The sequence below is a fragment of the Channa argus genome, chromosome 18 (assembly GCF_033026475.1).
Source record: "Channa argus isolate prfri chromosome 18, Channa argus male v1.0, whole genome shotgun sequence".
Lineage (NCBI taxonomy): Eukaryota > Metazoa > Chordata > Actinopteri > Anabantiformes > Channidae > Channa > Channa argus.
In genome coordinates, this window is record NC_090214.1 from 1,992,523 (window position 1) to 2,012,879 (window position 20,357).

Genomic DNA, 20,357 nt, shown 5'->3' on the forward strand with positions numbered 1-20,357 from the left:
ACAACAACAGACATGAAAAAATACGAAAAAGAGACAAAAATAGGACTAAAAATAGGACCCCTCCCCCCCCAAAAAAGACGAAAAGTTGACAGTTATTGACCATAAAAGGGCAAATAGCTAGATTCGTTAGAAAGAGACGAACATGACCGAAAGGCGTGAAAGATTAGTCGGAAAAAATAAAATGACCCAAAAGTGATGAAAATTTGATTTAAAAAAAAAATGTTGGTTAATTTGCAAAAGACAGACAAAACTGAAAGAAAAGGAGCTAACAAAATAATGAGTAGACAACAAAAATTACCAAACGAAAAGATAAAAATAACTAGGCGGTGAAAAATGCCCAAAAGACTAGAAAATGACCAAAACAAGAAATGAAAGTTGTAGAAAATTAGACTCAACGTGACCACAAATGACATGCAGCCTTATTTATAGGAATACTTGTTTTAGGTCTCTAATAATTGTGGATACTTTGGATGTCTATCTGGTTTAGGGGGGTGGTATTGCATGCAGCCTGCAACCAGCCCCTCTCATAACAAAATAACTTTAAAATACATTTAGAAAATAAAGCTGAGTTGGTTCACATAAAGAAGTTACTGTGTTGCTTCACAGTGAACAGCCGTTTTTAAATTTATTTTAAAAATAGGATGAAAAGAAATATTACTTCTACACAGCTCAACTGATCGATCTCTGAAAAACACCGTGCACGGCGCGTTCTGGTGACGGACTCTCCACTCGTGAGCGCATTTTTTCCTGTAACAGAGTTTCTACTTAACACAGGTGATGCTGCAATTTAAACCGACTGTGTTCAACCTGTGGAGTCATGAGTCATCCAGTGTGTATGGAGCAAACAGAACAGTCAGAAACTGGAAGGAGCAGCATGAATTCATTCATTTAGCCAGTTTAAAATGGGGACATTCGTTCTCTTTTAGCTTTTGAAGACGAAGCATGACTGGTCCCAATATTAGTGGGGACACATTTTCAGTTTTCCTGTACTTGGGAGGGCACATCCCCTGGTCCCCTTAGTGATATGCTCTTGTTTTTGTGGATTTATTTAATCCTATCTATCTCCATATTTGAGTCTCTGCTGTTATTTTTGCACCTCTCTAATGCTGTGGCTGCAGAGACAGCAGGTAGAGCAGGGTTGGCAGTTAAATCTCCAGTCCGCATGCGAAAATGTCCTTTAGCACTTGTCTGCCAAATGATTAAAATGTAATTGTTGTAGTCAGTTGTGGTTGTCTTTTGAGGTCGATTTTTGCACCAATGTATTTTGCATGGCTTTGGAAATTTTGCATCCCCTTTGCTTTGAGTGTATTTGAAGTAGTTTGCATGTTTCTGAGTCATTTTACATCCATGTGTAGTTATTTTAACAGTTTTGAGTCTTTAGTAATTTTGCATCTCTTTATGATCATTTTGTTTCTGTTTTTTTTCACGCTTTGGAACTGTTTTTGCATTTCTTTTTGCATTTCCTAGCTATTATTTGCATCCGTGTGTAGCTATTTTAGGAATATTGAATAGGCTTTCTGTAGTTTTTTAGGTTTGCTTAACCAAAACAGAAGTGACCACCTTTACCAGGTTAGGGGAAGCTCCAGGAAGCTCCGTGTTATGGTTCAAATAAGCTGATAAACCCTGGATGTGGTGTTTTGCATGCCACAAAGAAATAATGCCTTTAGAGGCTCTGCCCCAAGGGCCTGTGCTCAGAAGAACCATTCATTAGTCTGAAGACGCTGGTGTGATTACGTATGTCTTTATGTAATTGTATTTATTGTATTGTATGAATCTTTCACAGTATAAGTCACAGAACATTTATAGCTGTAAAAACCAAAGGAGGGATGGATTATTGTACATGGCCTGAAGTCTCAGGAAGACAGAAAATAAAAACCGATACTGAAATACATGCAAAACAATCAGAGACAATGAACAACTAAAGGCTCAAAATACGGCAAACGCACACACGTCTAAAGTAACAAGAAGTGTTGCAAAACTACCACAAAGATAAAGTGAGCAACTAAAAAGTGACTCAAAATATCTAAACGAAAAACCACTGAGAGATGCAAATGACAACAGATACACAGTAACAAAAAGAGATGCAAATCATACGGAACAACTTTAACGAGACAAAACAAAACCTAAAACGGGCAACAAACTGCAATAAAGAGGCACAAAACAAATACAATGTCAAAAAAAACAAAGCATCAACAGTTGGTACTATTTCACATTTTGGACAACAGCAAGAAAACAAGTAAATACAAACTAGTACATTGTTACATTATCATGTTTATGCCTGCAGCTGTAACTGTTGTAGATGGATTTTTGGTTCAGATCCTGCAGGTGTTTTGTAGAGAAGAAATTGGTGAAACGATCCCCCAGAGATGCCAAAGTGCAATGGAAGTTTTTCTTATTACCTCTTAACTTATGAACTGAATAAATCAATGAACTGGTAATTACAGCTGTGTGTGTGTGTGTGTGTGTGTGTGTGTGGGATGCACTGTGGCGTTGGTTTAGTTTGGAGAAACCCCCCTGCCCCCTTTGAGCCCATGGCTAATAGATTAAATGGTGGGTTAACAGATGGGACTTCCTCCTGGGACCTCGTTTGGTTTTTTTTTTTCGTGGTGGTGTGGGCACCTGTGATGGTAAAGTGAGGCTTACTGTGCCCAGGAGAAATACATTTGTTGGTTATCCTAATGTTTATTAATTCAAATGAAAAAAGACCAAAAAAATGTGCGCACAGTACATCAAAATAAATTTATTGCAGTGGATGTTTGCATTCTGTATGTGTTGGCAGTTCAGTGATCGCCCTAAAGAAGACTAAAACTTATTCATATAGTAAATCAATATTTGTCGTTTACAGCAGATAATGAAGGATATTTACTGCCTTGCTGTGTGTTTCTATACACTACATAATATTTCTGTACTTTACAACTTTTCAACTAGGTCACTGTGCAACAAGAAAAATGTTAATTGCAATTACATTCAACTACACTCAGCCTTGTAATCACATTATATCAAAGTTCTATATTAGAGGAATATAAATTTAACATGCATTATGAATTCACGTAACAACTTTTAGGGTATTTCTGCAGGCCACTAAACAGGACTTAGCTTTAAATCCTCCTTCCTTCAACGGTGGAAATGTCATTGTCAGTTGAAAATGTTTGCTCCTCATTACCTCTTCCCAGCAGTTTATTCCCCATCTTCCTAAAGGTGCCGCGAAAAGCAGTGCTGGAGAAATAATACACCAGAGGGTTGAGCACACTGTTGAAATATGTGAAACACACGGATGAGTAGAACACCAGGTTGACCTCTTCATAGTATCTGCACTCGTCGTACCATATATTGAGGATCCACACGGCGACACGGGATATGGTGCTGGGACAGAAACAGGTGATAAAGATCAAAGCCACGGCCATGACGAACTGAATGGCTCGTTTCATTTTTCCATTTCTGTCCAAAGTCTTGTGTCTGAGCTGCCACGTGATTCGGAACGTGCAGAAGGCGACAATTACAGCAGGGAGGAAAAACTGGGCGATGTAAAAAGTATTGTGCCAGGTCATGAGGGGGCTGAAGCCCATGCAGATGTTGAAACTCTCGCACTGGGTTTGGTTGTTAGTGTAGTAGAAGTGTGGATCAGCAAGAAGGTACGCTGTAGCGAGAAAAATGAGACCCCACAGGCCAAGGGAGACCCAGAGACCATAGCCCAGCCCCATTCGGTTTATCCGGTTCATTGGCCGGACGATCTTGAAGTAACGATCGACGGCCACAGCAGTTAGGAAGAAGATCCCCGCCGCACGATTGGCTGCGAGCGAAAAGAGCAGAATACGACACGGGACGTCGCCGTAGATCCAGTTTTTCCCACGCCTGTAGTAGTCTGCCCTGAAAGGCAGGCAGAACAGAACAATGGAGTCTGCAAGAGCCAGGTGAGCCAGGTACACAGAGTTGGGCTTCCATGAGTCCAAGTGAAAGATAAACATCCACAGGGCAACAAAGTTCCCGATCAGTCCAAAGGTGAACTCAAGGATCAGCACCGGAGGCAAAACCTGGTTCAGGATGGGAGTTTCGAAGGCGCAGCACATCCGAGACTGTGTTAGATTCATCTTGTGAACGGTCAGTGAGCACCAATCTGCTGCTCTGATCAGTGTCAACACAGATATCCTGCACTGAGTGACTTCTCGGGTAGGAAATTGTGGCTCCGTGCATGCAAACGATTCTCAGACAAACATGCTAATTCCTAAGTGGAGTGAACATTTGTGCATGCGTTATCTGTGGGGAAGGGGTATTGACCCAGGGGAGCATGGAAACAACTGTAAATGTTATCTGTCCAGGGAGTGTGCCTTCATTATAAAACTATTATGCAGGGGAACAGGTGCACTCAAGGGGACTGTGTAGGATGCAAGAAAAACAAATAACCCGCGGCCATTTAAGCGACTCGAATAAAGCCGGTGAATAAAATAAAGCAAACCCCCGAAAAAGAAAAGCGTTTAATGTTCGGAAAATCAGAGCCAGTGAAAGAAAAAACAGAAAACTTGCGTGTACAGGCGAGAGAGACTGAAATTTATTAGCCTGCAGTTTTGCTTGAGTGAACAACATCTGGGAGAGATTCATGTCATACCACACCTTTGGCAAAGGAGAGAAAGCAGCTATTAACTAAAAACAAAAAAAAAAATGCCAAGTGAGTGGCCAAGTCCACAGCGTTTGTTATGTACAGTAAATAAAATAGGTATAAAATGACTTAATGTGTACATTTGGCCAGGTCGCTGTTACAGGTCACATCCTCTTCAGTAAAAGTGCATATTTGGTCTTCACTTCTTGACTTCACCCAGATCATCAATGCTGTCATCATCCACCTACAATAAAAAGACACAGACGGTAAATTCATCGAGTCTGCCGTGACAGGACTCATTTTCATAATTCTAAAACTGTGTGCCTACTTTGCATGGTGCTTGTGACACACATCTAATCCAGTTATTATTTACAGCAACCAAATCCTAGAAAAGCATTATGGACTCTGCTGCTTCGGAAAACTGATTGAATGAACTGAAACCTGAGCTTATAACTTATAACTATAAGTCTGCATGTCTGTGTGGGGTGAGGTTGGATTGGCCTCTGTTCTGGTGAACACCCTCTCTCTGAAATGAACCTCCAGGCACAGCAATGTAAGATCCAGCGCTTTAACAATATAATAATCTAAATTCATTACATAAAGCACTTTGGCTTTACATCCTACAGCAGCCTCTACTACATACAAAACATGCCTCCGTTTTTTAAAATGCCAAATAGAAACGTTAAGGTATTTTTAAGGAACTTAAAAAAAAAAAAAAACACAAAAAAAATAAAAAATAAAAACCTTGACGCATATTTATTTTTTCCGACGGACGAAAAGAATTTGATGACGTACCTGGGAGCAACAGTAATAAACATGTCTGAATTACATCATGTAATGAGTGAATCTCATTCATATCAATATTTGAGCGTGTTGCTGCTGCATCGGCATTGATCACACTCAGTCTTGTTTCAGTAAACGGTGTTTGTATGAAACACCATCGTGCTCAAGTCCAACTTTCATTAGTGCAGAAATTTCTTTAGAAAATAAATTATGAAGACAACCCCACGACATTTCAACTGTAGTTATTACATATCGTCACCCTGAACCACATACAGAGTAAGAGCTGACTTAGGCAAAATAATAATAAATCAATCACTTTTGTTAAAAACGACTTCGGCCATTCTTTTCAGAAGGTGAATACGTTCAGAAAACAGTTCTACCTTATGGTGAAAAGAAAGAGCAAGTGAAGACCAATCACTTTCTGTGAAATATCAGGCTCACCTCAGGCCATTTCTCTTGAATGACGTCGATTATGTCATCTGTAAAATCTCCCTGAATGATTATTTCATCCTCTGCTGTAACCGAGGCACCGCAAGAGAATTTCTGGGCAAAGAATCGCTGAGCCTCCTTAAGGTCGATTTCTGCAAGGGCAGGCACATGATTCATGGTGAGAATAAAGCTTAGAGACAGGAAATGATCAGCGTTCAAAAACAAAAAACAAAACACATAGCTCATACCAAACGTTGCCAAGCCACACACCCGTGTGACGTATTTCTTCTTGGCTCTTGGGATTTTTGCAATTGTAACTTTCTGAGGCACCGTCTTCTTTTTCTGTTTGATCTGGCCCCTTCCACCTTAAACCAGATTAAAGAGTCCAGGTTACCATGAGAACACAAAAGAAAGACAAATAAAAACTTAATACAACAGCTAATACTGAGTTGTAATAGTGTATAAATATAAACAATGGTTCAGCTGTTAGAGGTAAAGTTCATTTACAATTCAAATCCCCCCCACACACACACATATACACACACACGGTTCATCAAACAAGCTTGTAGAGAAACTAAGAAGGAGCTGCCACTCTAAAATCAGCTTTCCTAGGTCTAAAGCTTAAATGATGATTAACACTTAATATGAAATTATTCATTATCATGAGTGATCAGTGGTGATCGAAGTATTCGCTCCGCGTTTGGACACATCTTCCCCAAATGCGTCACCATGATGAGACTCGAGCAGCTGCACAGGGTCTCACAGCATCACTCATTTGGATACAGTTCAAACACAAAGTGATATCTGTCGGCAACCTGGGAATCACAATAATTTTTGAAATATTTCACAGTACTGTCCCCATTTACAGAAAAATCAAAGCGTGTTCCCTCAGTGCTGAACGAGCAGCCAGGCTCACCACCAGGCCTCTCGTGCAAACCGTTTAAACCCCAGCAGCAGTCGCTCCCGTCACCTTTTCACTCATTAACCCACGAAGCCGGGACACAGCGAAAGCAGTTACATATTATTCGGACATGACAGAGTTTAAACGACGGGATTCAAACCAGGTTGAAAAGCTGATTTCAGCGAGTCCTGGCACAAAATCCCAACAAGCCAACATTTTTTAGCTTTAAGCAGAAGACGAGTTTGTCTCCACCACAGACATGTAGTCCAGCTACGCAGCACAGCCTGATTAAGATGAAAATAAACAATGCTGGCTGTGAAGAGGATATTCAAATTAAAAACAAAAACAAAAAGACGCAGATACTAATTTAACACGTGAGGTTACATCACACCCTTTAACAGCCAGACGCAGCGATGTCCCGATAGCACATTTTCCCTGACTGCATACAAGCAGTGACATTTGAGTACTTGCCAATACCAAATACTGATACAAGTACTACATTGTTTTGCTTCAAGTTTCTGGACAGTAAAATCCTCATCATTTCATTGCACGTAAGCACCACCATTGCACCACATATGGTGGTGAATGGTATTAAATAAAAAAAGCAACTTTTGCTGAAAGGAACAAAAAGGAGGAGGATAATAACAGAACGGCAGGATGCCGGTATCTACATAGGGACATCCATAGTCATGGGATGGGGCCACCATCAGAATACACTCAGCCTGCTACAGTAGCTACAATGGGTAAGTGTAGAACATCAGAGATTCTCTTTCTGGTCTCTCCAGCATTTCACAACATACCTCTCTTCTGTTTCTTCTTCTCTTCCTCTTCACCTGCAGGGGGAGCCTCTCCAGTGCCGAGTTCCTGCTTAGGCGCATTTGCTCTCGGGCCAGTAGGACAGAAATCAGACAGCAAAACATTAAAAAAATTAAATAAATCAATCCAGCAACATGCAGTTTCTCAACAGTCCAGAAAGAAGATCTATTTGAATACTAGATTACTGTCACTGTATAATTTTCAGCACATCGTAGTCCACTTATGGTTCTGTCTTTGTTCCCATTACATTTTTTTAACTGTGCATTGAAATAATTATTATACCTTCTAAGTAACCATCTTTATTAAAGTTTAGAAAATTAAAGAATTTAGAGATCTATGATCTTTTTTTAGGATTTAACCACAACGAAGCCATTTTGTACCTCTACATGCAATGAATCCATTTTGTTAATTACTTTAAATTCAACTCTTTACCACCTACACAATATGTACACTATACAGACTCCTTTACTGCATAGTTTTACATTTTATCTTTCTAAATAGTTAAAGTTGCAATTTTTGCTCTGCAATCTAAATTTCAGGCATTATTATGGCTGTTTCCTTAATCACCCCCTACTCACATGTTCCCTACTAACTATATAATTTACACTAAGTCAATTGCCATTTTGGAGAGTGAATTATACAGTGGATAGATTTACACACTCAACATTCTGACACTACTACTAAATGCTGAACGCCGTATATAATAAGTAGATTTTTTTATGAGTAAATTTACAAAGATTTTTAAGGATTTTGTTTTCACTCAATAGCATTTTTCCCCATTTTAAATGAAATTTACAAAAACAAACAAAAACCCCATAAGGGCAGTGGTATGAAAACTTTCTGAAGCAGTATGTATATTTAAATATTCCAGTATTAGTTTTAGAATTGTAGATTGGATTTTAGAGCACTTACAACAAAATGTATGCACAAGACATGTAGGACATTAGAATGAGTCTGCTGCAACTGCAAATTGAATATTCAGTTCCAGGTAAACATCATACAGCTTCAGTGACAGACATATCATCCACCATGCAATATTAGTGAATATGAAGGCATTAATCTTTAATATCATTGTCATTTAAGTGTAGTTTAACAACCATATGCTGTACCACATTAGCACCATGTCAAAGTATAAATTCTACACATTATAATAAACATTCTTCTTATCCACCAGATGTTTACAGTAAAGCGTGTGAAAACCCACCCACTCACTCACCCACAGTCATCTTGGCAAAAACATCTGGAAAGTTCTTCTCAAGCCACTGCCTACATTTGGCTGGCTCGGGCATGTACTCACAGTACTGCGGATGCAATAGCTTAGATTCAGTTAGAACTCCAACATAAGTCAGTTTTGCCAAGGTCAGAATAAACTTACCTCTGTAGGCAGAGAGCACACTGCAGAGGGAAAAAACATAACGTCATACTGTGAAAAGCATCAAAACCAGCATTAAAGCTCGCAAAAATCCTACCCTGAATAATGATCATACAACATTCTCATACCTCCACAATACAGAACTTTCAGTGGGTAGTTAGAATCAAGGTCAATTGTGCTGGACTCTGATCTGCTTTCTGAAGAACCAGATTCCATCTCAGTAGTAGCCATCACTTTTATCTGGATGAAAGACGTAAAAAGTAACAGAAAATTAAACACTTGGGGAACATGCTTCATCAAATGGTTTAATTAGTTTGTACTAAGATGCAATGTTCAAATCCTAAATTTAAAAGAAGATCTGTGTGGAGACCACACCTGTCCAGATGGGTATATTAAGTAGCTAAATTAGATATACAGTAAGAGCATAGGTTTTTGGACAGATAAATAGGGTTAGTTGCTCTTGTTCTTCACCACGTTCAATTTAAAATACTACATAATCCATTCAAGTACCGAGTGTTAAACTGAACTGGATCATATTTATGTCAACACAAAAAGCACCTCGTGATGTCAAGTTTGACCCACCGTTTAATGAATCATTTTAGGAGAAGTGGTATTTTGTGCTAAATTGTGCAAAATGTAGTTGCCTAGACTAACTGTAATATGAGGAGGCTAGAATAGAATAACCACGGTCTATTTAAGGTCAGAATAGTGCGATTTCAGATTGTTATTATTAGACACTAGCGCAGATATGTGCGAACAGGGCTGCTGCCAATGTTTCATCATGCTAGCCTGCCCTGCTCACATTAGCACAGATACATGGGCAGGAGTTAGCTAACAACAAAACCGATTCGTTAACTGTAACCACTCACAAATGTGTCTGACAGGGACTAAATCAACGAGCACCCGCAGCAGACCATGAATAGTTGGTTCGCGTTAATGGGATCGAATAAATAAGCGAAATTAGCTTTAGCTGGCTAACACATGCAGCTGCGCTACAGTTGGTGCAGTCGTTTAGCCTCATATCTTGCATTTAAATTATTGAGAACTGTCTGAATTTGCAGGCTCTATCGCAGCGAAGACAAACCGCACATTAATACACAAGAATCCCCCGATTTTTGTTTCAGTGATTTCATTCATCAGATAAGTCAGCTGTCACCGTTAGCTTAGCAGGCTAACCGAGCTAACGAACCGCTAACATAGCAGGCTCTGCCCCTCAAGGACTGATTAAAGACATATGAAATGTCGAGTTACGTACCCCGCTAATGAAACTCTAAAATTGATGTCTGGTCAGTAATATTGCGCGCATTATTTACAGCAGTCTCTCTTTTAGTAAACCATCCTTACTGGATACGATGTAGTTGGCGTACTGTGAGCACGCCTGCTGGTGCTTCTTCTTCTTAGCTGTCGAAGGTCGCTGTGCAGCGCTAATGTGTAACAGCGCCACCTGACGCCCATAAGACGAATGTAAGCAACTTTTGATGAAACCATCCATAACATTCTCAAGCTCAATAAAGAAATAAGTTGTTGTGCAAAAAATATGGGCTCCCAAACCCCCAAAGCTGTTATTAAAAAGTAAAGTTTAAAGTGTTTAAATCAGATTTGGTAGAAGTACACAAACTCAATAGATAGATAGATAGATAGATATTTAATTCATCTCAACCGGAAATACACAATATAAGTGGTGGTGGTAAATGTGGAAATACTAAATACATATATAATAGAATAATAAAAACTTACCTGCTGTTTGCTTTAAATTTAATTTTAAAAGTACCAAATTACAAGTACTCCACCAGGAAAATACTTTGTAAAATACTTGAAAAAGTACTGAATCTTATGCTGTTGATAACATTTATCTACAGATTTAGTTTAACAAAAGCAGCAAAAGCAGCAGCTGGTGAAGTTGGCGCTGATTTGAATTACTTTATGTTTACGTAATCCCAAATTACATAATCATTGATTAGTTGATAACATTTAAAGTACCTAAAGGAAAGACAGAATCCATGTGTGTGAATGAGAGGGATCCAGGTGGAACGATGAGGTTACAGGGAGCAGAGGTGAAGAAGGTGCAGGACTATAAGTACTTAGGGTCAACAGTTAGGGCCAATGGAGAGTGTGGAAAAGAGGTGAAGAGGCGAGTGCAGGCAGGTTGGAAGGAAAGATGTTCAAGACGGTGGTGAGACCAAAGAGGAGATTTATGGATGTAGTGAGAGAGGACATGAAGTTACTTGGTGTGAGAGAAGAGGATGCAGAGGACAGAGTTAGATGGAGGCATGTGAATCGCTGCTGTGACCCCTGAAAGGGAACAGCCCAAAGGAAAAGAAGATTTAAAGTAACTAAAGCAAGGAATAAAGTATTTGAGAAAAAGTAAAAGTAACATAATACCATTGAAATAATTATACCCAATAAATGCACGTTGTTTCTTAAAAATTCAAAACTGTTGTTATTTACTGATTGGATTTGGAATAATGCAATAGTTTCGTTAAAAGTGATCTTGAAAAAAACCTGCTGGGCTTCCGTTGGTGTGACGTAATCGTCCAATCCGTGTTACTTCTGCAAGTTCAAAAGTTTGTAAAACAGTCAGAAGCTAATGTTAGCCAGCGCTTTCACTTTGATAGAACTAAACGTTTTGTTTAAAAGAAAATGTTGGAGTTTACTACCCAGTGAAATTGGCGCTGAAGCCTGGTTCAGTTTGGGGCTAAACTACTTGGGATGGTAAGTTAACGTTAGCCTTACTAGCGTCAACATAGCTAACTGGAAGCGCCCAGATGATGTGTGCAACACAACAACACAACAAGCTCAATGCAACAACAATGAAAGCGCAGTTAACAGGGTCGTCGGAGAAATAACGCGGGGTCACGTTATAATATTGAGATGGACGAAGGGAGGCGACAAACGCAGCCATCTACAAATGGAAGATCGTTCGAAAAAACCTCAGCCTGGTCAAATGGTAAGCATTCACACCGGATGCATAAGGCCATAACTATTGTCTTTATCAACTACAGTTGCATTCAATGAATTGAATGTGTAGTAGGAAAAACTCCCAACGGTCTAACATTTGAACTTCCCTTTGAAATCGTTCCAGATGCTTCAGCAGAGCTCTTACACAGCACTCCAGTTCAAAAGGTCGGTGTTACTCACGTCCAGTTCAAGAGTAAATGTCTTATGGCAGTGCATTGCATATTTGTGATATCTAATACAAAAAAAAAATATCGTTGCATCCTAATTCATGCACAAATTAATGTGCATGATTTAAAATTAGCAGTACTCCAGTCAGAAAGACATTGTGCTGGACATCAATTCGTATTTTAAACACCATTAAATTTGAGTCTAGTTCAGATTTGGTCCAGATGTTCCTCACGAAGAAGGTTTCTGCAGAAATATAAAATGTTCAGACCTTGTTAAGTGTAATTGATGTACAGATTCGAGGAGAGAACCCCTTCAAAAACCTGAATTATGGCTATTTACTGTTACTGTCTGTTTTAAAAATATTTAGGGCATAGAAAAATTATTTTCATATTTGTGCTGCAAACAAACTATTGCAGAAAAGGGGACAGATCAATTTTACCTAATCATTTCTTAGTTGAATACATTTTAATATAACTGTGCATCCACAACAAAACTAGAGCCGTCAGAGAAATGTGTCTAAATTCTAGTTTAGAAAGTAACATTAAAGGCATATGCTTAAGGGTGGCAGTGGATCGGTTGGTAGAGTGGCTGCCTACCGTCATAGGGTCGGAGGTTCGAGCCCCACTCTTTGTGCCCCACTCTTCCCGACCACACGTCGAAGTGTCCCTGCCAAATCACCATGTGGGCAAAATTATCCCCTTTGACGCCCCTGAACTCGAGATAAGCCAACAAAACTCAAAGTTGTACTTGAGAACAGAACTTAAATAAATGTACTAAGTAACTTACTGCCAGTGATGAAAAAGGACATATTTTAGGGAGGTGTACCTAATAAACTCACAGGGTATATCAAATGACCTGTTCCAGAAAAACGTTGGCGCTGCGCTGGATTTAAGCCTAAACTCACTCCTAACCAGCTTTAAGATGGAGGAGTGCACCAAGAGTACCCCGATTCCAGCAGACTTCCCCTGTTCCCACAGATCTCTGGACACGGAGGTGACGTCAATTCTGGGATGTGGTTTATAAAATTTGGTTTGCAGTTTGTGAAGGCTAAAACGTGACACCTGACAGTCAAATTAGGATGAGTAGAACATAACATTGTGCTTGGAGAAGATATCTCAATAAACTTTCCTGCTTTTATGGGAAACACAGATGTGTTCAAACTGAAAATTGACATTAATTTAAAACTGCAATTTACTAGTTAATCTGTATTGTGACATTATTTTCTTCTTTTCGTGCCTTGCAGAAGTTTCCTGTGAGTGACCCAAGTGCCTCCACCATCCAGAGGCAGAGGAGGGAGCTCCAGCTGCTGATGGCTGAGCTGAAGGACAGAGACAAAGAGCTGAACACCATGGTTGCTTCCCACCACACGCAGCTTCACGCCTGGGAACAAGACCGGCAGAAGGTGCTCAGATTGGAGCAGAGGTGTGCTTGTTTGGATGGTGAGGAGACAGAAACTAGCACAATATCTTTCTTGATTTCCTGCAGATCTGGGTTCCACAGTTGCCTCTTGGGAATATTGGCAACCGAGCATGAACTCAGAGAAGTGCCCTGAAGTGGTTGGGCCAGTTTCAAACTGGTCATTTGAGCACTGAAGGTGGTCCGAGTGAGGGACATCGATATCAAAGGTGGTTTAGGAAAATCGGGAGAATAGTCGCCCCAAGCGCAGGTTGAGCAACTGATCCGACTAATTTCTGGTTCCTCTCCAAAAGTAAGGCCAACATGCATGAAAAGTGTTAGAATCAAGAAGCACAGCAGTGTATGCCAAGCCAGGAAAGGATGATTTTTGAAAAATGGATCCATGGGCTGCAGAGGTGCTATGAGGTCGGGGTGAGAATAGAAAAGATTTCTTAGGGAATGTCTTTTATTGTAATAGTTGACCTTTGGACCTCCCCCCATGGTTTGACTAACTCTGTAGCGATTATTTAGTCCAGGTATTGTTGGAAAAGTATATGGGTGCCCTTACAGCATATAACTATGTCTTGTCTTTGGTACAGATGAATTACAGAAGCGCAATGAGGTCATCAGAGTCCTGACTAAACGTTTGTGGGTTGTGGAAACCAGGGAGAAAGAGGTCCAGAAGGAGCTCAGAGTTGCCCAGCAGCAGCTGTCTGAGCATGAAGAGAAACAGCAGCACATCAGCCAAAAGTGTCAAGACATTGAGGTACATTGTAACATTAATCCACAATTTGTTTAACCCTGACCATCCTGATCAGTTCACACCTGGAAGGTACAGCCGGTCTGCTGGCCACTGAACGGCTCCACTGGGAGCAGTAGGGATTGAGGGCGATGTGCTGGTTTTCACTTGACCCCAGAACTGAAGCGCTGGCCTTCCCATCACTAACTTGCTTCTTTACAGTTACTGTTTTAAAAGATCTATTTTCACTAAATAAAAATGAACTAGGCATTAAAATAAATTGGGCATTTTGTGACGTCTGTTCGCAATGGGTGTAGTATTACTTCTTTTTCCTTCCAAAACAAGCAGATATGTCATTTGCTTAAACCTTTGCATGCGACTGTATGTTTGCTATAAAGAAAACCCCATTCAAATCTAGTTGAAACACGTTATAGCAGATGAATAATAATAGGACTGTTCACTGTGTTAGGACTAGTCTTTAGTTTTATCAACCACAGTTATGCTTTTCTAATGAACGTTACTGCATTTCTTATTTTCTTGCAAACCAATTCTACAAAACCTTCTCAACTTGTCTGTGGCATTTACTCCATTTCACACATTTAATGATACAACTCTTTAAAAACAATCCACAAAAATGTGACTGAATTTTTTTAAAAACACTTACCTAAAACTGTCGGTCAAATTAGCCTTGTCACTCAAACAGGAGGAAATAGTGCATTTGTTTGATCCTACTTTCAGCAGCGGATTAATCCCTCTTTGATTTCTAGTGAGTATTTGTTGCAGCAGTACGTTGGATTAGTGACTGAGTCAAAATGAAGTACAGTGTTTCACTTCCTGGTGGTTATCATGCTTCATATACGTCTCATACATATATGTGTAGGATGTAGCCGCATCTCAGCCTTTAATCTGTGGTGTGTTTTAGGAAAAGAACCAGAGTCTCAACTCCACCCTCATGGCTCTGTCCACTCAAGTCGGCTCTCTGCAGGTCAGGGAGGAAGAACTGAGCTCCATGCTCAAACTCAAGGTACGTTAGACCAGTATATTTTAACTTGCCTACTAAATATCTCTTCATAAAATTCTGATGTTATGCTTCTTAGTTATTGGGATGTTTGTTGATGTTTGTAGGACAAAGATGTGACTGAAGCCTCGGGACACATACATGACCTCACTGGGCGTCTACGAGACCTGGAGACAACGCTAAAGGAGAGCCGCTCACTGGAGACCAAGCTCCTGAGAGACTTGGAGCAGAGTAAATGCCGTCACAGAGAAGCCAAGCAGGAGATAACGCAGCTCAAAGGTAAATGAGGTCAACTTTGTTGGTAAGACACAGACATTGTGTCTTTGCGCATACAGACAAATGCATCACCAGAAACTTTTCTGAGGACAGACTGGCACAAAGTCTCATCAGTGGTTTTTGTATTTCGCGCTCTCTGACAAGCTTTTCTCCATGAGTGAGTCTATAAGCATTGTTAAGTTACACCTGAGCAGGTGCTGTCTTCATTGTACAATATCCCTTCTTTCTTAATTCTTCTTTTGATTAATCATTTCGGTAATGTGTTTAAACTAAAAATATCCCTTGATTATTGTTCATTTTCTCTTTGATCAAAAAGAATGAACTAATGATTTTTAAAATTGTCTGATGCTCTCCTGTGTCACATGGTGGTTGTAGGGGAGCTGCAGCAGCAGGTAGCACAGAGCAGCACTCAGAGGGAGGAGATGATCCGTCTCAAACAGGAGCTTCAGCTGCTTCACAGAGATCTGGCCTTGTCGGGTACGTTACTCAAGTCTATTCTCAGCTTCATTGTGTGTTATCTTCTTTTAAGGTTTTACTGACCTATTTTATGTGTTTGTTTATATAAATATACATGTCACAGATATAGAATTTGTCAGAGGACCAGTCTCTAACAGCTCATCCTACATGTCTGACTAAAATCACCATAACATGTTTCAGTTATGACAAACATAGAATTTAAAGCTATTTGATGGTTTTTAGTGTTGATGCCATGAAATGGGGAGAAATGACTGAAAACAAATCCGTTAACACAGAGATAAAATTTGGCATTTGAGAAAGTGGAAGCTGATAATTTGATGGTCTGCACTTTTATTGCCACTTTCTACCCTATTGGTACCCAAACCACTTTACACTGCGTCTGATTCACCCATCGGCCCTCACTCTCACTCTCTCTCTCACACACACACACTCACTCACTCACTCACTCACTCACTCACTCACTCAATGATGGGGGAGCTGCTATGCAGATGGCCAACACTCAGCGGGAGCAACTAAGTTGTTGTTCGGTGATTTGCTCAAAGACACTTCAACATGGGACCAGAGGAGCTGGGGATCGAACCAACAACCCTGTAGTGGTTGGACGACTGCTCTACCTCCTGAGCCTCGGTCACCCCTTACACATTTTATTTGTGAATGATTAAAAAAAAATAATAATCAAGATGCAGTGACCTTTCAATATAATGTTCAGCAGCAAAGACGTGTGGCGATAATGAGCATGTCTGAACACTAATGAGTGTCACAGCTTCTTATCGCTGCAGTTTTCTGTATTGCTCTTGATGTTGATCTGTGCAGTGGCTGGTTTCTGGTACGTTCCAGCCTGAGAAGGATTTGTTCCCGTAAGTGCAGCATTTGTTTGTTCTTCCATCAGGAGAGGGCGCCAGCTGGAAGGACGAGTTGCTGGAACTTGCTCGCTCCAAACAGGAACGCACCATGTCTGAGCTCTGCTGCCTACGACAGGTACTGTGTGTAGTGTACGACACCACAAAGACAGAAAGGAAAACCAACTACAATGTTTCCTCCGCAGCTGTGAATGAATTAACAAAATGCGAAAAACACCTCTGCACCCGTAGATCAGGACGTACGTCTCCTCCTTCACACACTGTAGAGTGTGTTTCTGGTTTGGCAGCATACCTCAGACTGTTCCTGCATGTTCCTCACCCGGCAGCTCTGGGTCACGGCCACTGTCACCGGGTCACAAGTGTTATTAAAGAATATTCAAAACTCTTAATAGTTGAGTTATGTCTGTCGGGTATTTTCACATCCGTTTTCTCTTTTGTTTCACTTCTTTCAACACAGAACTGTGATTTGGGCTGACTAGGCTGCCAACCTAAGCCATTGTGTAAAACTGGGTTTAGGTCAAAAATCACTGTATTGAATCCATATTTCTCATGGATGATATTCCAGTTCAGCTTTTATTATTTGCTTATATGATTTGCAAGTAAATAAAGTAACAAATGACAAACACATAATTTGAATAAGTCAGGTTAAAGGTTATGTTTGTCACAACTTATAATCACAACTTATAGTTCCAAACTGTTTTCATAAACTACATTAATGATGCTCCTGATTTACAGGACAGATTCGTATTTTTTTCAAGTGTGTCTTCCATTCGAACACTGAAAGAGGTCTTACCTGCTGAAAGCTCTCCTCTTTATATTGGCCATTAATAAATCTTCCTTTGTCGCTTAAGCAGGCAATTAAATCAAGCAGATATTTTCTAAAACAAAAGTTTTTGTGATATTCTCAACAGTTTCCCCGTTGAAAGTAAGAAAAAGAGGAAGTTTTGTGTTCACCATGTTGCAGCTTGGAACATATCTACTTATGTCTGAGTAATTTGTTAGGATAAAGCCTGTTATTTTCTCTAAATACATATGTTTTTGTACAGATCATGGACTGGATTTTGTCCCCATCACTTACATAGATTGCATCTGTTAGATATTTTAAAGGCCAGTTTTAACAGAGCGAATGGTTACAGCAAGTAACTGTTCAAATAGTTTTATTAGTGCTGGTTTAAGACCAACTTGAAAAGTAAATGTGAACCTTTTTTTTTTCTTTGAATAATTTCCTGCTTTGTGTTACAATTCCTGCCATGATTCAGCACCAAGCAATGTTCAGGAAAAGTGAAGTGAAGAGAGCAAAGTGAAGTGTTTAGAGTGTCGGCTAAGTACAGAAAGAAGGGACAGTTTCATGAACCTCTTGGAAGGTGAACCTGTCAGTGTGAAATCTAAATGAGTATTGTGTTTGTGTGCCAGGTGTGTGAGAACCAGCGGAATGACTTGCAGCTGCTGCAGCTGAACCTGGAAAGTGCCCGTGAATCCCTGAAGGAGAAGACAAGACAGGGATTATTGAGCAGGTGATAAAAAAGCACAATGCAACTAGGTAAAGGAAATGCAGACATAGTGTTTGATGGTGTTTAAGTAGTTTTATTTATATTGTGTGGCTCTAAAGAAGCATCTGTGGGGTCAGAACAGCCTTCATGCCACAAGGATAAGAGGTTGTGTTCAGAACCCAAAGTCTCTCATAACAGAGACACGGGGACCTCGTTCTGAAACCACGGATGCAGTGGGCTCCACAACTAACCCAAAATCTCTGTCTGCACAGATGACTGCAGTTTAATCAGTTTGCAGGAATAACGAGAGGAAAACTGTGCAGACAGCTCATTTTAAATGAGGAGCATAACAGACCATCCATCCATCTGTTATCTTAACTGCTTATCCAGTTCGGGGTTGCAGGGGGCTGGAACCTAGTCCAGCTGTCACTGGCCAAGAGGCAGGGTAAACCCTGTACAGGTCTCCAGTCTAACTCAGGGCCAACGCACCTAGACCTGCACGGACAGACAGGCATTCCCACTCACACCCACGTACAGTTGAGAATCACCAGTTAACCTAACATGCTTGTCTTTGGACTGTGGGAGGAAACAAGTTGCTGCAGTAAACCCTCTGCTGCATAGTGTAAGAGACAACAGCAACGGTCTAGAATCAGAAAATTAGGCTCCGCAGTCAACGAAACGATTGTTGAAACAGTGGTTACGGTTCATACGGGGAACGGTTTCTGCTAATATGAAAGGGCTGATGAAACGGTGTGAAGGAGATGCAAGAAGTCGGCCTCTGCGAGATTTAACTTTGCCAGAGAACCGTACAAGAGGTCTCACGATCAGGGGACCTAATAAATTGGTTTGATCAGGTGCACATTTGGTGTGTACGTGGGCAGGACTAGCATGGAAGTACTGACATGGTGCATAGTGCAGAGAGATGGAGGAGGAAATGATGCATCATACATCTGTGGTCACACAGCTTAACCAACATACTTTCCCTGTTTCCCAGTCAGAATGAGTCAACATGTAGCTGTCTGAAGAGCCCAGAACGGCTGCAAGACCCTCGTGCTTCACCAGCCGCCTGTCTACAAGGCTCAGTGAACGGAGTCCTCTCAGCACACCTGATGGATGTATGACGAAACTGTGCCTCGTATTAAGAACAATCGAGCAAATGAATTACTCCGGCAATCTCCCACAAAGTCGAAGCAGTTGCTTTACCATTCTGCCCTTCGTTGTAACAGGGGGATGATCCACTTTCCAGCTGTTCCCTGCAGCATCTGTCAGATGAGTCCAGGCAGGTCACCATGGTCTCCCCAGAGCACAGCAGCAGCGGCGGTGGTGCCGCTGGGCGTCTGTACTTACATACGTGTCACACACACTTGAGCAGCCAAAGTAGCCAAAAATACAAGGTAGACGAGTTTCACTATTACATTGGACTCAACCTACTTTCTCTTCAGTTTTTGTCCTTTTATTATTGATGGGTTTTAAACATTGTGATCATCTTGGGGAAATATAGCCCAGTTCATTAGTTATTTTTATTGGTGGCATGTGTGACATTAGTGCAAAAACACACATCCGGTGTGGTTTTTGAGATTTCCCACATTTTGTCGATCCTCCCAGGGCTGGGATTATATTGCTTTGGTGTCTTCCAAACATACGTGTGTGAATGCACTGTTTTGAGTCTAGGTACATGCTGTAGAATAAATCCTCCTCATAGGGTTTAGGTTCAATTGATTTCCAATTGTTTTCCCACTGTTTAGCTTTGATATAATTGATTGATTGATTGATTTTTATTTATTTTTTTCCATTATATCGGGGTGTGTCAGCTTCATCAGGTGTGTTCCACCTCTGAGTTTGGGTGTGTTAAGAAGACATAACAGACTTGTTTTGTCTCTTCAACAGGCCAGTGAACCTCCACCCAGAGCCTGCCCCCAGCATGGTGTCACCCGACCATGTGGACTCCACACTGACTTTCAGTGGAAACCGACGTGACTTCATGTAACGAACTCTTTCAAAATCAGTGTTACTACCGAAGGAGAAACTGCGAGCTAAAGATTGAACTTTATCTCAGGAAAATGATGAAGTGAGACTGTTTT

The 20,357-nt window shown here is 40.6% G+C and overlaps 3 protein-coding genes across 8 annotated transcripts; 1 reads left to right on the plus strand and 2 right to left on the minus strand.

Annotated features, from left to right (window-relative positions):
- Nucleotides 1-1,725: 1,725 nt before the first annotated feature.
- On the minus strand, nt 1,726-4,308 carry LOC137104309 (hydroxycarboxylic acid receptor 2-like). The gene has a single exon (XM_067485295.1). The coding sequence runs from the start codon at nt 4,086-4,088 to the stop codon at nt 3,099-3,101; it is 990 nt and encodes a 329-aa protein (XP_067341396.1). The 5' UTR covers nt 4,089-4,308; the 3' UTR covers nt 1,726-3,098.
- Nucleotides 4,309-4,524: 216 nt separating this feature from the next.
- denr (density-regulated protein) lies at nt 4,525-10,379 on the minus strand. 3 transcript variants are annotated; one of them, XR_010911664.1, is made up of 9 exons: nt 10,240-10,379; nt 9,024-9,135; nt 8,899-8,918; nt 8,739-8,824; nt 7,508-7,596; nt 6,055-6,171; nt 5,819-5,958; nt 4,735-4,838; nt 4,525-4,638 (listed from the first exon to the last, which is right to left on the minus strand). XR_010911664.1 is itself a non-coding variant. In XM_067485298.1 (8 exons), the coding sequence occupies exons 1-8, from the start codon at nt 10,348-10,350 to the stop codon at nt 4,794-4,796; spliced, it is 720 nt and encodes a 239-aa protein (XP_067341399.1). In that variant the 5' UTR covers nt 10,351-10,379; the 3' UTR covers nt 4,525-4,793. The 3 variants fall into 3 exon arrangements, 2 of the variants coding, with proteins under 2 accessions (XP_067341399.1, XP_067341400.1); XM_067485298.1 differs by having other exon boundaries at nt 4,525-4,838; XM_067485299.1 differs by having other exon boundaries at nt 4,525-4,838; nt 10,151-10,309.
- Nucleotides 10,380-11,069: 690 nt separating this feature from the next.
- ccdc62 (coiled-coil domain containing 62) lies at nt 11,070-20,301 on the plus strand. Of its 4 annotated transcripts, XM_067485282.1 has the most exons (13): nt 11,084-11,842; nt 11,978-12,018; nt 12,886-13,014; nt 13,265-13,460; nt 14,016-14,182; nt 15,078-15,179; nt 15,281-15,452; nt 15,825-15,926; nt 16,816-16,904; nt 18,200-18,300; nt 19,271-19,391; nt 19,503-19,670; nt 20,164-20,301. In XM_067485282.1, the coding sequence occupies exons 1-13, from the start codon at nt 11,767-11,769 to the stop codon at nt 20,251-20,253; spliced, it is 1,554 nt and encodes a 517-aa protein (XP_067341383.1). In that variant the 5' UTR covers nt 11,084-11,766; the 3' UTR covers nt 20,254-20,301. The 4 variants fall into 4 exon arrangements, 3 of the variants coding, with proteins under 3 accessions (XP_067341383.1, XP_067341384.1, XP_067341385.1); XR_010911663.1 differs by lacking the exon at nt 20,164-20,301 and having other exon boundaries at nt 11,070-11,842; nt 19,275-19,391; nt 19,503-19,644; XM_067485283.1 differs by lacking the exon at nt 12,886-13,014 and having other exon boundaries at nt 11,092-11,842.
- Nucleotides 20,302-20,357: the final 56 nt, after the last annotated feature.

Excerpts from the sequence above, each read along its gene's own strand:
- LOC137104309 (XM_067485295.1), bottom strand. The coding sequence starts at position 4,088 with ATGAATCTAACACAGTCTCGGATGTGCTGCGCCTTCGAAACTCCCATC.
- denr (XM_067485298.1), bottom strand. The coding sequence starts at position 10,350 with ATGGGCGTCAGGTGGCGCTGTTACACATTAGCGCTGCACAGCGACCTT. Across the intron at positions 9,136-10,239 it reads CGCCAACTACATCGTATCCA|ATAAAAGTGATGGCTACTAC; the intron begins GTAAGGATGGTT and ends TCTTTCATCCAG. Across the intron at positions 8,919-9,023 it reads GAAAGTTCTGTATTGTGGAG|TGTGCTCTCTGCCTACAGAG; the intron begins GTATGAGAATGT and ends TTCCCTCTGCAG.
- ccdc62 (XM_067485282.1), top strand. The coding sequence starts at position 11,767 with ATGGACGAAGGGAGGCGACAAACGCAGCCATCTACAAATGGAAGATCG. Across the intron at positions 14,183-15,077 it reads AAAAGTGTCAAGACATTGAG|GAAAAGAACCAGAGTCTCAA; the intron begins GTACATTGTAAC and ends GGTGTGTTTTAG. Across the intron at positions 19,671-20,163 it reads AAAGTAGCCAAAAATACAAG|GCCAGTGAACCTCCACCCAG; the intron begins GTAGACGAGTTT and ends TCTCTTCAACAG.